General features: G+C 45.7%; 1 protein-coding gene across 1 annotated transcript in view; it reads left to right on the top strand.

Annotated features, from left to right (window-relative positions):
- Positions 1 to 17,422, top strand: part of CD44 (CD44 molecule (IN blood group)) — a 168,289-nt gene that overhangs the window by 82,300 nt on the left and 68,567 nt on the right. The window contains exons 2-3 of the mRNA XM_069221838.1: positions 15,462 to 15,627; positions 17,282 to 17,418. Of these exons, the coding sequence (XP_069077939.1) occupies positions 15,462 to 15,627; positions 17,282 to 17,418 (303 nt within the window). The remainder of the gene's footprint in view (positions 1 to 15,461; positions 15,628 to 17,281; positions 17,419 to 17,422) is intronic.

Here is a 17,422-nt window from a genome sequence, read left to right as displayed (position 1 = left end):
CAGGTGGTCCACCAGTGGAGAAGGGGGTCACAGCCTGTGCTGGCCTGGTGGTCTGACGGACTGCTAGCCATCCTCTAAACGGAAGCCGTGATGTCCAGTTACATTTACATACAATACAACTAAAATGTGTTAATTTGCATATTCATTGGTTGTTCTGAAATCCTGACTTTGTGTAAAGGTACATTTACATACAAAAACATGAATGGGATGTAATTTCCATGTTTGCTGGGTATATTCAAAAGCCGACCTTTTGTAAAGGTCCATTTACATACAACAGATCTGCATGGGCTCTCATTAGCATTTACTGAAAATCTGACGTTTTATAGAGGCACATTTGCTTGCAATGGATCTGAATGGGCTGTTTCCATACTATATTAGTTGTACTGAAAAGTTGGATTTGTGTGGAGATACATTTACATATGGAAAATCTATCATTTGCAGATTTATAGATTATACTGAAAAACTAGAGATAGAGTATGAATAATGGATCTGAATGAGCTGCAATTTGCATATTCATCAATGAAGATGAAAAACTGTCTGTGGAGTCCTCAGTGGACGTCTGTGAGTACCCTATAGCTCATGGAAGCCATTTTGGCACAGAGAACCTGCTAGCAGATTAGCTGCAAACAATGTCCTCTTTGTGAGCACAGTAAGGTGCCAGGACAGACCCGGAAGATAAACATCAGTGACATTCAACCCATATTCTCTTTTCATGATCAAATGTTGGTAAAGCTTCTGCAAAGGTTACTTTTAGATTCATAAATCCGGGATGATAATAACTTGAGTTTAGACTGAAAAGAACACCTGCCAGGCACTCCGACCACCAGGAGAATTTGAGGTTATTGCTTTCTGTGCCCAGAGATTAACTGCACTGATACACGGTACAGCGCGATTTGAGTGAACCCTGCGAAAGAGATTATTACTTTTAATATCATTCTGATCTGTACCCTTCAGGCAGTTGCTGATGTTTCAAGAAAGAATAAAGCAAAATCTTTTTTTTTGCTGTGAAGATTAGCTGCAAAGGTGTGGAAGCACATTGTTTTCTTGGATGTGGTTCACCTGGAGTTCCACCATTTCTATTACGCCATTCCACGGCAGAAAATGGCGGACATGGTTTCCCAGCAGGAGGACACACTTTGCTGCAGGACTGCTGTCCTTCTTGCAATCCCCTAGGACAGTGGTTCCCAACCTGTGGTCCGGGGACCCACAGGGTCTGCAAAGCCTCCTCAGGGTGTCCGCAACTGCTTAGAAAATTAGATCCCTAGCTTTCAGAAGCGACTGAGTGGGGTGTCCCCGGAGTCCAATAATGATTCAGTGCGGGTTCCCGGACCCCAGCAGTGATAAAGTGGGGCTCCACAGAAGTCAAAAGGTTGGGAACCACTGTCCTAGGATAACCCACTCTTGCTGGGCCTTTTTTCAGCAGCCAATCAGAACTTTTTGAAAAAACACACCAATTGTGTTTGATCAAAATGCAGCCAGTCGGAATGGCTGAAATATTATGGAGTTTTAGTCAGCCTAAGTTGCCACCCTTCGACCAATTGGAATTAGTTTCCATTTCTCCCCTTTCTGGTTGCATTCTGGAAGGCTAATCTGCATTAGTGGTGCTTTCGAGGCCTTCCGGGACCATTTTTATGGGCAAGCGTAAAGCGCTCCGTCCATAAAGTAATCTCTCTTTGGGCTTCAAACCACGCCCAGGTCACGTCAGTCTCTTTCATTGGTTCCTGGGCTTGCTCTTTAAAATCTGCTTGCTTTCATTTGTGAAAGGCATGCATACGTCATGCCTTTTCCGGTGTTTAGCCCGCCTACACAACACCGGTAAACTACTAGAAACATACGAGGCTCGATGTTTTGAGCCTGGCTTCTGGACTACTTTATCTGTTAATTTTCCCCGCAGCACGATCGTGCTGGGGTTTACATGGCGCGTTCGTGCTCGGTTTTTTCGTTTTCAATTTCAGCGCGATCACGATGCATTTTACAGAGCGCGATCACGCTGTGTTTTTTTTCTTTTAATTTGTGTGGCAAGAAAAGTTAGGTTAGGAGTTTACAACGCAAATAGCTCCAACTCAAGCAAATGCGAGCTCCGTTGCATTGAAAATGCTTGTTATAGTCTTGTAACAGAGAGACATGCCTTGTATCTGGCAAGTGGTTATCTGCAATAAGGAATTTAAAGTGTTAAAGCACTTTAATTCCATGCTTTTAGTGGAACGCTATATGAGATGAGTGCTTTCCACATCTGTGAAAATGTTCCCCCATCCTGACAAACTTTCACTGCTCTCAGGGTTTTTCTCTTCTTCCCTGGTGGGTGAACTACTGTGTAGGACATTCCTTTTGATTCCAGTTGTTTCTTGGATGTGGATTTCGGAATCTATGTTCCTCTAGTTGTTTCAGGTCGGATTATTCTCTAACTTGTAGCCAGCCCTTTTTTATTTTTCCACTGAACATGCATAATGTGCAAAATCCCATCTGCCGCAGCTGGAACCGGTACACACCATTTGTAAATCGTGAACTGGAGTTTCCACCAGGGGTGGTTGTTTTTCGCTACTGTGGTAGGTGTCAAAAACCCGCAAAGGAAGTGACTCATACTTTGGTGGTTGCAACAGAATTTCCCAAATTGTCTGTAACTGAAGGCCATGTAGGGGGCCCTGGCAGTTTTTTACCTTTCAAATAGAGTGTAATGATGTTTTGAACCAGATTTTAACTGTATGCTCGAGGTGAATTGTGCAGACACACCAGGGCAGTCCCCTGCATCATCGATGTTAAGGAGGAGTGCACTGCAACGCAGAGGGCTGACTCAGCGTCACCACCAGGGTGTGTACACCCGGGGATGCCTAGAGGTAGGGCAGGCTCACGCGTGCCCACAACACCTACACGCAATGCAGGAATATTCATCAACTTGGCAATGGACTCTGGAAGCAACTTCGCTTCATCCCACCAGAGTAACACTCATATGAATGTGAGTGTTGTGTAGCGCCATTTGGTGCCTTCAAAGCACTACAGAGTAGTTCAAGCATGACGAAGTTGCTCCACTGAAGCATTCATTTGTGCCTCATCATAGTCTTCTCACACTTTAGTTTTTTTAATGTATATCTTTATTAGTATCCTATCAGCGTGCATGGCATGTGATTGTGCCCTAGCTCAATGGATTATCCTTCCCCTCTCCAACAGTGCTAACACCTTTTGAGCCAGAATGGGTCCAGTGGCTTCTGGAGCACAACTGTGGTTCATCCTCTGTTGAGTGGGCTTTAACTTTTGCATGAGCCATTCACAGCCCACTTGGCCATTATTTATGCATGTATGTGTGTATTTATTTATAAGAGCGTGTATGTAGTGCAAACCTAACCTAGAGGCATCGGAGTATTTTAGAGAGTCCAATAACACACAAAATGTCAGCTTGTTTCTTCACATCCGTACTTGCCGCCTAGTGCCTAGAGGCTTGGGATAGCTGAAAGCAGACCTGGAAATTTTACAGATGACATTATCTGTAGACCAGTTGTGAGTGCTTTGTGGGACACGAGTTCACCATCCTTGTTGAAAGTGAGTGGTCCATTGAGGTAGATGGTGGAACCAGGGGGGTGAGGTGAAGAAACCGATAACTCTAGGGGAGTTTGTAAAGGCTCCCTACCCTAGTAATGGATGGATAATGGGTTCTGATGAGTTGGGGCTAAAAAAATCTGAGTGGAAGGCTGGCAAGAACTTGACGTATGATGCTGGCAGTGCATCTTCAGTGAGAGAAGTGGGTGCAGTCCCATCAGCACCCAGTACCATGGGCAGGAATTCTCAACAATGTAAGGATGCTGAGCCTCAAACACACCTAAACACTCCTTTGTTCACAGGTCCTAGGAGGAAAGCAGTGGTTGGTGCAAGCAAAGAAACGTCCCATTAACTCTGTCCTACCCTAGCATGTACTCCTTACAACAGAGGTTCTCAGACCTATTGGCGTTAAAAGAGAGGGGGGCTCTAGGTTGCCATGCTCATGGATGAGCTGTTGAGTCAACGGGATAAGAAATTTAAGAGGGCCTTTTAGGTAGTGTACCTGTCACATCACTGCTAGGTGGGACACCTTCCTCCTATTTAATGTTCATAACTTTCGGTGGGGTGGTGGCCCCTTATGGATCTGAAGTTTTGGAATAGTTGAAAGAGGGGCCACATGTCCGATCTCTACAGTGACTCACACTGCATGATATAGTCCTTGGACTTTGGCCATAAAACTTGATCTTTGTAGTATCTGTTGCATGTCTGAGGGGTGGGTCTTAAAACTCAGCATTTTTTAAATTTTAATTCAGACCAGGGCTGCCAAAAATGTTATGGTGAGGATCGGCTTGTTCCAAGAAAGTGTCATAGTCGGGATGGAATGTTGGCTCAAAAGGGGACAGATGGGCATTGTTTGCATGTGACAGGTGCCCACACCTGTTGAATGACTTTAATAGAGGATACCCCTTTTCTCTACCGGTGATCATGATGACCGGCAGTTTGCTCTGTTCAGGTTGCACTGTTCACTTCTCACACTAGGCCCCAGAGAGGAAGGCTGTGCACTTCTCCCTCCGCATTAGTCCCATTTCACAGGAACCGTCTGACTTCTCACATAGCGCTACCCTTTCTACTTGCCACTGGTCTCCTGCCCCTATCTCAGTCACTATGGCGGTCATTCTGACCTTGGCGGGCGGCGGAGGCCGCCCGCCAAAGTCCCGCCGTCAGGTTACCGTTCCGCGGTCGAAAGACCGCGGCGGTAATTCTGACTTTCCCGCTGGGCTGGCGGGCGGTCGCCTTCAGACCGCCCGCCAGCCCAGCGGGAAAGAGGCTTCCATGATGAAGCCGGCTCGGAATCGAGCCGGCGGAGTGGAAGCTGTGCGACGGGTGCAGTTGCACCCGTCGCGTATTTCACTGTCTGCACAGCAGACAGTGAAATACATGTAGGGGCCCTCTTACGGGGGCCCCTGCAATGCCCATGCCAGTGGCATGGGCACTGCAGGGGCCCCCAGGGGCCCCGCGACCCCCCCTACCGCCATCCGGATCCCGGCGGACGGACCGCCGGGATCTGGATGGCGGTAGGGGGGGTCGGAATCCCCGCGGCGGTGCAGCAAGCTGCGCCGCCGTGGAGGATTCAATGGGGCGGCGGTACACTGGCGGGAGCCCGCCAGTGGTGCCGGTCCGACCGCGGCTTTACCGCCGCGGTCGGAATCCCCATTGGAGCACCGCCGGCCTGTCGGCGGTGCTCCCGCGGTCCTCCGCCCTGGCGGTCTTTGACCGCCAGGGTCAGAATGACCGCCTATATCTCTTGCTTCTCTGTAAATGGAACTCATGATAACTCACCCAGGTGCTCAGGATGAGCTCAAGGATGATGGTGAGAAGAACTGTGCATCTGCTGAGGTATCTGATGAAGAGCTACACCGCGGTTCATGATGCCGAAACATCATATTGTACCACTGGGTCCTATTTGTGCCATGTAAAACATCAAAGAAAAAATGAATACCCTGGTAGGTGTGAGAGGTACAGACAGTCCTGGCCTTATTGTGTGGACAGCTACATTTCCAGGAACCGCTGAGTATTGCATGGGCTCCATGTGAATGTTTGAGAGCATCAAAGCTGTGACGTAGAAGAAAGATGTACGCAAAGAATTGAGGCTATGCCATTTCTTAGGACAGTGTGGTGTAGGTGCCCGGAGACACCTGCAGTTTCATAATACTATCTACCTGCCTACGAAACACCATATGATACCACTAATGGTATTAGCAAATTGAAAGACCGGAAAAGATAGTTCAGAGGGTTAATGCAGCTATTACAGAGATCAGGGTGCAACCTGAAAGCCCACACAGTCTTTCTTCTGAGTCCAATAACACGAGGATGTGCGCTGGTTCATTGGATGGCCAAAATTAGGGGACATTGCAGGTCGGATAACGCCATCTTTTATTTAAACAGCTGCTATGAGTACCGCCTCACATCTTCCATGCCCTTGGTGTCAGGCGACCTAGGTCCCACCAGCTCCTGAAGGGGTTTAAGGAAGAAACATAACATTCGATTATGATTCAAAATCAATGGATCACCTTCCCAGCTCGTTTAAGGGGCACCTCTTCGTAAGCGTGGATGCTCACAGACAAGGGAAAATACTCCCAACCCCAGCCCTTACTTATAAAGAAATAACCAGACTGCGCCCCCTGGAGCCACTTTATGTGGCAGCAGTCTTGGACTGTACCATCCCACCCAAATACCCGGGGGTGGGGGCTCGGGGCTGTCCATGCTCTCCCGGATCCTCCGGAGGAAGAAGCCTGGTTTGATGGAGCGGGGGGGGGGGGGGGGGGGGGGGTGACGGAAGCCATGTTGGTTCTAGACTGAGCTGGATTCTGCTGGAGATGTTAACAGCGGCAATCCAGAGCCTGACGCCAGGAGGCGAGTCCCGCGGATGGAAAAGAGAGCTCACGAGTTTAGACATTCCATTTTGGGGAAAGCACGTGCGTCCCATACCGGGTGGGGAACGTCAGCTAGGCTGGGGCCAGATGTTCGCAGCTGGCCGCGCGCCCTTCAGACGGATGTTTCACTTCCCTGTCCGCCCTGGAATTACATTTTTGAAGCCTGAGTTGGTGTCTGCAGACTGTCCCATAAGTGTTCTGAGGTCAAATGCACGATTTTCCACGAATGATCTATTTTAAGTAAGGATGCTTGCAAAAATACTTTGATAGTTACATTTGCTCCTTACTTCTGTTCATCAATTTATACAACTGTTCATCCATCCATTTTCCATCAACCTATTGTTTGTAATTTGTCCCATCCACCTATCCATCCACGCATCCATCCACCCACCCATCCATCCACCCACCCACCGGACCACCCTCCAGATAACGCTTGTTTCCTTCGTTTCATCTTTCTTTTCCAATTACTTTTCATGTTCCCTACTCCCCACCCCTCTTTCTTTCTCCTTTCCTTGCTTTCATGTTTCCTCCTTCCTACTACTGTCTCCCCGTCTTCCTTCATCTCTCCTTTTTTCTACCCATCTTTTCCTTTTCTCTCCTCCCCGCTTTTCCTTTCTTACCTTCCCTCTCCTGCTTTACTTCTGTTTGCCTGACTCTCTGTATCCCCTAGTTCCTCATTTCTCAGCCTCCTTCTCTGTACTTGGTTCATGTGACAGGTCCAACATCTCTTAGGCCTATCACCGCATTCAAGTAAAGTGCCATTGGTGTGCTCTTGCTTGCAGACCTGTAGACAGAAGAAGTCCATAAATAACTAATCAGCGTGTTTGGGACTCAGTTTTCAAAGACATCAGGACCAGGGGCATTGTTCCCCCATTAGCTACTAGGGTTGGGGTACAGGTTTTCAATGCCACTCGAGGTAAGATCCCTTAGCACTGTTCTCTAGCCCTGCTTCCCTGCACGGCTTGATGTAAGGATTTCCAGCACCCTAGGTGATGCTCCTCGGTGCCACACCCTTCACTTGGAAAGACAAAATGGGAGTGCATTATGCATATCAGGCCTCTAAGGGGCTGAAACGACACTGGAGTGAATTAGGAAGCGTGGAGTGGATCAGGGGGACCAGGAATGAGGGCCTAGAATATGAGCCGAATGAGTGTTAAAAATAGTACTTCCAGAGACTCCTTTCATCCCTCTGTGCCTAAATGAGTCCATGTTAGAGGGTGGCAGCTCACCAGCAGAGCTCGATATCCCATGCCCTCATGAGCATAGATGTGTGAGGTGTGGACCAACTCCATGTCTGGGGATCAGTAAAAAGCTCTTGGCACATTGACAGAGCCCAGCAGCAATACTGCCTCCCAAAGAGTGAGGCTCACTCCCAATGTGTGAGATGTGAGACGGGTTCCAGAATAAGCACAGCAATGCACCTAGATACCCCTCAGTGAACTCTTTACGCTATACAAGCTCTATATTGCTTCAGTGTCTCTTTTCAGTGAAGAATTACGAGGCAGTCCTTTTATAAACCCCTTTTCACTGATTGTCAATATCAACAAACAGACATACTGTTATTTTCTTCTCGCACCCTCTTGCTGTTTGTTTAGCTCTGTTTTTGTTGCCTTGGTTTTCTCCTGTAGTTTTCTTCCAAGACTAGTCATTGTTTCTATGGTTTCAAATGAGGCTATTGAATAATTTTAATGCTGTTATATATTTTAGTGCTTTCATGTTGTAAGTCCTGAACAGCACACCTTGAGACATTTTTGGCATGACCCGTGCTGGATCAAGAATAAATTAAGCGCCCCCTTGTTAAAAAAAAAAAAAAAAATACCAGTTTGAATCCCCTCCACGACCCTCCTTCTCCCCTGAATGGCCCGATCCGCAAACCCCTCTCTTGTGCCTCCTAATGATATTTCGCTCTTAAAACCCTTCACAAAGCAATATCCTCGATTATCCAGTATCTGACTTTGCGATTCTCTCTTTCTGTCATTATGAAAGCACTCTGGCTTAAGCCTGATATAAATGAAATGGCACCTCACACATCACTGCAAGGATGTTGTAAACAAGGAGGCCCAGGCTCTGCATCTGAGGTGCCTACTAGAAACCACACTGCGGCGGTCTGAGGTCTCCGGCACCTTCTGTAGAGAAGGTCACAACCGCATTCAGCTTCCCCGAAGAGGCGTGGGTAGGAAGCGCCTATGCAGTCATCTTTGCTTCGGTTGAAAGAACTCACATCACACCTGCGCTAAGATAGCTACCTAGGCGGGATGTAGGCCGTGCGATGGGACCGCCTTAAGATCTAGAAACCCATTGTCAATGTTGTGACAATAGCTTAAAGCTTTAATAAAATATCTGCTTGTTCCTAGAACATGCTTCTTCATAAATCTACTTGTCCTGTAAAAAAATCTATTTGTTCCTTTGGTGCCATGTAAAGCGCCAGTAAATTATGGCCGCAATCTCATTATATAACAGCTCTGAGCCTCTCTGATTATGCCAGGGCTAATACTATAGTAGGGATTGAATACTAGCAATTTCCTTATTTTGCCACCTTTCTGCAGATCTACATACTGGGGTTGGAGGCAGCGGTAAGCCAAAGTTGAGGGTTAGACTGCCCTTTGAGTCTGTGCAAACCTACTAACTTGCATGTTTTATACGTTTTCACCAGCTTTTCTCTAATCTTTTCCCATACTAGGAAAGATTGGATATTTACTCCTGACAATGGCAGAAGTAAAACTTCTTCCATGGTTGGGAAACAAGTGGTTGGAGGGAAAGTGAACTTGTAAGCAATCAACATGTTTACGCATGAGCAAATCTACACATGCATATTTGTTCTTGATAAAATACAGTTCACATATATTTTCTAGAAGTATGCTTTCCTGTCCACTTCTGTAAATTCTTGTGAATTCATGAAAAATTTAAATCTGCACTGATGCAAAGACATATACCATGGGGGCACTTTTGTGACTTTCTTTAACAATTGCGTCCCTAATAAACAAGACCTTTTGTTTTTATTAAAATTGTATCTCTTTCTCTATCCATCTATTCGCTGGCTTCACTGTGAGTGATAGCAATCTGCTTTTTCACAAGGAGCATATTAGAACACAGTTGTTATGTTCAGTGCCAGTAACTACTGTGGCAATGTGTGCTTTTTGAGACCCAGCAATATTTTTTATTTTTGCCAATGTTTGTTACAATGCTGAGTGCCCGACAGCTCACACAACAATAAAGGTTTACAGAAGCCATGTCAAAATAAGACCTGCATTGACAATACCAAAAGACTGAAAACCATTGTCAGACATATTGGCTTTGCCGGTGCTTGTTTATTTTCCTGTTTGACATAGTCTTAATGAAACTGGTTTCACTGATATTCCATTAGGAATATGTTTTCAAAATACTAGAATGCATCATAACATTTTACTGAATAATGCTTCATAGAAATGGTACCTAAAATTTCATAGTACTTTAGCAAAATGTTTTTTTCCTAGTTGCATTTTTTGCTAACATTTTATTTTGAAAGCAAAGATTCATCACAATTGCTTTTAAGCACCTGCACATATTTGCATTTAATCAGAGAGCATTCTGGGAGCATTACATGCCGCCTCATATTGTTAAACTTTGCAAACCTGTGTGCAGGAGTGCAGTCCGAGCTTACAAAATGTATTTAGAGCGCTCACACTAATAATAAAGGCTTTGCATTAATGAGCCATAAAACAAGTTTGAACAGCCTAAACATACAGGCACAAATATTACATCAACTGCAGACATTTCCTTCCCTGCTCCATAATGTGGTCCTCTAAACTAGCATCCTGTGCTGCAGGGGGTTGGGCCTACTTGTCCCAAGGACAAAATAAACATAAAAAGCTGTTGTCCTTAACCCCACACAATATGTCCTGGGCATCAGGCTATAGGAATTCCACACCCCATCAGTAAAAACAGACTACAACATCCAGAACGTATTAGGCTATCACACAGTTAACCAGGGCTGGGAACACACTCCCTAATGACCTGGAAGAAAAAGGCCACCCTAAGGACAGTACAAGTCATCTGTTGAAGGGTCTACATTGCCCATCAAAGTACTAGCTCTTTACCCTTTTAGGGGTGGGGACAAAATATAATTTGGCCTAAAGTATTGCACATCTTTGCACCAATTTTGCTAGACTCCAACTGATGCATTCAGATGTGACTGAGGAGCGGAATATGAAGCTAAATGCCACAAGTTGTAATCCTTGCTTTTCAGACTTAATAAATTGTGTGACTCTGCACCTATTCCTTTATATAAATGTATTTCAGTTACCTTATCACTCACATGTTTTTTGCCTTGATTACTTGTAGGATTCAATCTCTTTCTGCTGTCTGTTGCAGTAGCTTTCCCATTGGCTTCCCTGATAGCTGTCTACTAAGAAGTTTGTTGTGGGTGGTTTCAGCTTTGCAGTAGATCACTTTGCAAAGAACCGTGATGGCTCAGTGATCTGGGTACCAGCTGTTGTGATTAAAGACGGAATGTGTGTGCTTCCGAAGGAAGCCATGGTGGTTATTTCTTTGAGCATGGCTCCACTGGGATATAAACTCTTCGGGTCTCTGTTTCTTCAGTTCCTTGGGGGTGTGAACATTCTATTTACATGTAGAAGCCTTTGAAAATATCCACAGGGACTATCTCCAGCAGGATAAACATATAGGGCCTGATTTACAAATGGAACCTACACTTTTGAGTATGTTCACTTACTGGACTTTTGTAGTAACTTACACTTGTGTATTAACTTACATGTTTGTATTAAAAGCAGCACTACACATGCCAACCACTGGTACTGCAACACCCTCCCACAGAAAATAACGGAAGTAGGGAGCTTCTAAAAAAATGTATGTTACTACAAAAGTGAGGTTTGTTAGCAGCACTTTGCACTAAGTTTTGTTGCAATACAGTAGCACTACAAAAATATACTACGAAGTACACTTTGTGAATCATTTGCAGATCTTCCAACCCACGTTTCCAACATGTGTCCCACAATATTGGGCTCCTTTCACATGATCACCCAGTGGGGTGTTGATATCACACTGTGTGCGCACAGTTAACTCGAAAACCAGCAGACAGCAGGGAGCCAGGTAATAGTGTAGGGGCTCTGCCTGCTGATGTCCATTCCATTGTTTGAAACCTCCCCAGGACACTGGTGTCTCTCCAAAACCTTTGTTTAGTTTGATGTGGGAGGCAGCGGCCACCGTTGCAAATCTCAACGGGAGGGGCGGAGGGACAAGGGGGGAATAAAATAATATGAAAAAAAAACGTACCTGATGCCCTGCCCATGTCTCAATCCTCTTCCTGTAGTCCCTCGGACACCAGCACGGGCTCCCCAGCAATCTTGGAGCTGCACTTGTGCTATACCTAGCATGAGAGCAGTGTCAGGAATAGCTTCAGTTTCTCCAACCCAGCTGTAGCACAGCCGGGTTGGAGAAATGTAAGTGTGCATGTCAGTTTGGACAGCCTAAGACGGCCGGTCAAACTGACATGCGCACTTAGTGCACTCTGACTCCACTCCCCCTCCTCCCCCTTCCCATGGACCAGCTCCGCCCCTCCCTGCGTCTGCTGGCTCAACAAGCAACTGAAAAATAAAACAATATTAAATTGTTTTATTTTTCATCTGGTGGCTCAGCCAGTGGGGCGGTGTTCCTTTGCCATTGCGAAGGAGCCGCCCCTGGTAGGAGGGGCAAAGAAGTGAGTTAAAGTGCCTTGGGCAGCCGTACTCGACACAAAGTGCCACCCCCTCCAAGGTCACTCCCTCTCCATAGATGGTGAACTTGGCAGGTCTGCGTTTGTCATAGAGCCATGGTGAGTTGGACTTCTGGAATACACTGCACATTGTTAAGGAACACTTCAAGTTCCACCACCCAGAACTGGTGGGACGAGCCATTTGAACTATTGCTCAGGGCCACCCACTCACAAATAAGAAATGGTTTGTTTGATAAAAACAAGTCAGTGTTTGTTAACATCATGTAGTTGTTAATTTATCTTTGGCACATTGTTCATGCTATATGGCACCTGCTTCTGAGCACTTTAGCAAAGTGATGGGGAACTAATAGGGAAAGAAATGAGAATTAGAGTTCCTTCAGGCTCTTTGGAGCATATTCAGTTGGAGAATGGTCGAAGAGGTGTGCCTTTTGGCCTCTAGGGTACTCCATGACCCCTACTGCATGTTTGGGTGCGAAGATATTCCAAACCTTGAAACAGGAAAGTTTTTCCACTAGAATGATTATCCTTAGTCAGGGAAGCACCAGAAAGCTGTGGAAAGCCAACATTTTGTGCCTCTTTTGGCTCATGACAGGGAGGCAGGTTTGACTCAAATCAGCCTGATCTTGTGGTCCCTCCGGGATTTTGAATACATCTTTATTCCCATTCGTATTGGGATACAGAGCGCTGGCCCTGACTTCTCACCCTCCTGCTCGGACTGGAGGATTCACATTGTAAAGCGCCAATCTAGTACCACCAAGGTGGCCTCCATTTTGATCCAGCTTTGCCGGTGCTCCCAGTGCAGAGCTCTAGATGTTCTATCTATCTTGGAAGGAAGAACCTCTTTCAGGGTTCTAGAGGAGGGGAATGGAATAGCCTGGTAAAGCGCAGAAGCGCGAGCCCCCTCGGGAATAAGATACACGAAATCGAACTACTTCGAGTAGTAGTTTTTCATCCTTACATTAGAGTTTTTTTTTTGAGTTTGCAATCTTGCAGCTTCAGGAAGTTTAAAATAAATGATGCAGCAGGAGAAAAGATCAGCAGAAAAGCCTACTTTTCTTGAGAAAATACATTCTTATATTTGCAGAAGAAATTCCAACAAACTGGGCAAAGTGTGGAGTCTGCTTGCTACACCAAACTTGGAAAACTAAGTTGAAAACGTCATCCATCCCTGAAATAAAGAGTTAGGAACAAAATGACTATTCTCTGGCTACATCTCTGGGAAACAAACCTCTCAAAATGCTCGAATCTTTCCAGACTGGTGAGCCCTGAAGCTCATCCGCTTAAATCTCAGGCGTTGCCAGGGACGCGCCACCAAGAACTGCTGGAAATGTGCCTCCTAGAATGGACTCCGGAAGTCACGCCTTAATGCACACACAGGCGTGACACATGGAGATTAAAGGCCGGGGCCACGATAGGGGGGTCTGGAGCTGAGCAGACAAACAAGCACATTGCAAGGGCACCGCCCAAACCATGTAATCAGTGACGTTACGAAATTGAGGGGGGGGGGCTTACAAATAGGTTGACCAGATCTTGAGCACCAAAAGCCGGTACATTTTACAAAAATGGACTAGATGTTTACATCAAACAGAGCATCGCAAAATCAACCAATCAGAGAATTTGTAAAGCGCACTACTCACGCCTGAGGGTCTCAAGGCGCGGACCGCTCTCTGCAATTTCGGAACGCAGAAGAAGCATGAAAAAATAAATAAATATATGTATATATATATTTTTTAAAACCTGCATCATAACTTGTGACTTAAATTGCTTACTCATAATAACTGCTAAGTGGCCCTTCTTTGGAACACCTAAAACAGTGCCTGTCGCTGTTTTCAGTTGGTCATCTCTAAAAAACAAATTTACTGAAATCTTCTGGTACAGCTGGTGAAAAACAGGGACTGTCCTGGCAAATTTTGGACGCCTGGTCACCCTACCTGCAAAATACATGGAGGGGGACCCTGACCCAGTCAGGAGCTCTCAGGCCAAGGGCCGGCCACCCGTGCACAATGTACTGTAATGTTGCAAAGAGCTATTGGAATCACTGTTTTGTGTCTTTGCCTTGCAAGACCAGGCTGCGTGCAGAGCCAAGGAGCTCTTAGGAGGGTAGCCGGTGGTGCTCATAACATAGTTCAACAGGAAGGGCAACAAAACACTGTAGACTTCAACGTAATTGAAGACGGAAGGGAAGAGCCAATCTAAAGCTGGCCTGTCAACCCCCAGTAAAATTCACCCTTGGAGGGGATGGGGGCTTCATGCCAAGAAAGACCTCAAAGGCACTCCTGCACATTTCATCATCAAACCCCAACCCCCACTCCCCAAAAAAATCTTGCTGAGGCTACCATGGCCTGGGTGTGTTCAAAACTGATGAACATTGTTCAGAGCCTCCAAAGACAAACTGGAAACCCACTAAGTGCAGGGGTTTCCAGCTTGGCTTCCCTCCCACCATGTGATATCGGCTCTTTACTGGGTGACCTTGTGAAAGCAACAGATATCATGTGACATACGGTGGCACCGTGAGAGTTGGCAGGTCTGATAAGGACATGATAACACTGGGACTTTCACGTGACATGGTGGCCAGCATAATTTTGCATAATGCCTGGTATACATATGCATGTAATTTGAATAATGTCACAGAATTTTCAGGAAAATTGCATGGAATAAAATTGCATGAATTTGACATACACATAAGCCCAACTCTGCTCATTGGCTTTAGAATACAAAAATCAAGGGGTGACCTTGGTCGACCTGAGGGGTTAATATGAGCAAACTAAGAGAAAGGAGAGATGCATGATGGCCAGCAGTTAATGTAGGACAAAGTGATTGACCAGATGGGAAGATAAATGGGAAGGATTAATGTTTTTATTAGATTCTTGAAATAAACTTGAGAGGGCAGTCTGAAGTCATGGAGTAGGCTCTATAACATAATATTGAGTTTTAAATACTGTTCTACAAAATATTGTAACTATAATATTGAATATAAAAATATTGTGATGGTGAGTGCACATAGGCAGGTATAGATTTACAATTCTTAGCTCCAATCCTACTTTGAAGATTTATATCTCATCAAGGCAGATCTCTGTGGAGCTTAATCATAGTAACTCTATGTATTCTGTATTGTCTCTGCTCACAGATCTCCATTTTCACTTCTGGACTTTAAGCCTTAATGTCATTTTAGTAAAATCATAAACACATTAACAGTAAACAATATTTATCTGTGCTATATTTCAACTTTTTCATCACATTGCTTCAGTGTATTCTACAGATTGGTGACCTGCCTTAAACTGATTTTACAAGATAAATGTGACAGATCACCTAATTTTCTTTTTTTTTGACATTTTGTCCCATCTCAGCTTTACACATAAGCTGTAGGTACCGCGGTGTCTACCACGTGGAAAAGAATGCGCGCTACAACCTCTTGCGGGAAGAGGCCATGCAACTATGCGAAGTACTCAACAGCTCCTTGGCAACCATGCTGCAAATGCGCAACGCGTGGGACATCGGGTTTGAAACATGCCGGTAAGACATTGATATGGAAATTTTAGGGTGCTGAGACCCAAACTGGATAGTAGAGGCTTTGTTTGCGCTAGATTTTCAGAACGTTCAGAGAATAGAGGAAGGCGTGATCAATGGAAATTGATTTCTTAGTTCTGAAACTTTCCCTGATTTCCCTATGGCTTCTTGTTGTGCTGCCCTGCATCAAAAGAAAAGGATGTCTGTTTTTGTAGGAGTGATAGTTATTGTGCAGGGAGGGACACCTTCATGCACAAAAACAATCAATGGAGGTGTTTTCACCTTCTACCTTTCACCTTCTTTCACCTTCAGTCTGTAATATGTAACTGAAAGATATGTGAGTCAAGAAAACAATACTTGAGATGGTGTAGACATTATTTTTGCAGAAATAAAGAACTGTCCCTCACAAACCAAGACAGGAGGCAACTCAAGCCCAGCTTTACCTAAGAGACTTTGTGGCATATTTCTGATGCCCGTAGCGCCACCTTGCGCCACATTAGCGTCATTTTTGAAATGCAAATGTGGCGTTAAGGTCGCATTTCCCACGTACCATATTTACAAAGTGGCGCAATGCAAGCATTGCTCCACTTTCCAAACCCTTGTGCCGCATTATGCCTGCGCCAGGCATAATGTTTGCAAGAGGGGGCATTTCCACGTATGGAGGCCCAGGAAAATGGTGCCATTTGTAGCGTCATTATTAACGCCTGCCTAAGGCAGGTGTTAAAATGATGCTCCCATTGAAAATGGTGGAGGCCTCTGAAACCGGTCATCCCAGTGGAACCTGTGCAGCGGCATTGATCTCCGCTCCTGATGGAGCCGAGGCCAATGTTGGCGCACAGAGGGTGCCCCCAGCCCCGTCAAAATTTGCACTTAATCCGAGGGTGCTGGGAAGGGGGACCCTTGCACTGCCCACAACATGGTCGTGAGCCGTGCAGGGGCCCCCTGTGGCCCCCAGCACTGGGTTTCCACCAGCCTTTTCTTGACAGGGTCCCCACCATGAAAAGGCCGGCAGAAACTGGACTCAGCGGCACCGTGGCTGAGCACTACTCCGACCGCCGTCAGCTCATTGGGCTCCATGTTCCTGGTGGGGACGGCGGTCTGACTGCCAGATTCCTAATGTGGTGGTCGGATCACCTGGAGTGCGGTGGTCCAACTGCTACCCTGAGACGGGTGGTCTCAAGACCACCAGCCTTGTGATGAGGCCCTTTGTAAGTTTCATCGACGTAGGACTCACTACACTGCACCTGCCCATTGCAGAAATCACTTCTAAATGCGCATGTGACATTGTGTTTGTTATGACAATCTTAGGAAATATTCAATATCCATTTATCCTTTGTGTTTTATCTCAATGCCTAGCAAACAGAGGTAGTAAGCTGTATAGAAGTGCAATTTCAATTTTAATACACCATAGTTAGAATACATGGTGTGTGATAAAACGTTTCCTCACACTGGTCACCGCAAACTGCCAATTACAAGGCATGTTTTCAACACCCAGTGGTAGCTCGTCCTAGGTAAGTATATTGCACAGGTAACCCAATTGTGTCTGCATGTTTCGTAAGCATCCAGGCCACGTGATTTAACCTGACCGATCAGTACCCTTGATTGTTGCCTCCCTCCCAGGAAGTTGTAATCAGCAGGCTGTATGTGTTTCCCTCTGCAGATACGGATGGATCGATGATAACATCGTGATCCCGCGCATCCAGCAAAACCCCATATGTGCAGCAAATAACACAGGGGTATATATACTTATATCAAATATAACGGACAAGTACGACGCCTACTGCTTCAATGCTTCAGGTAG

Source organism: Pleurodeles waltl, chromosome 3_1, assembly GCF_031143425.1.
Source record: "Pleurodeles waltl isolate 20211129_DDA chromosome 3_1, aPleWal1.hap1.20221129, whole genome shotgun sequence".
Classification (NCBI taxonomy): Eukaryota; Metazoa; Chordata; class Amphibia; order Caudata; family Salamandridae; genus Pleurodeles; species Pleurodeles waltl.
Note: the sequence above shows the minus strand (reverse complement) of the source record. Positions and strands in the feature narration are given on the sequence as shown.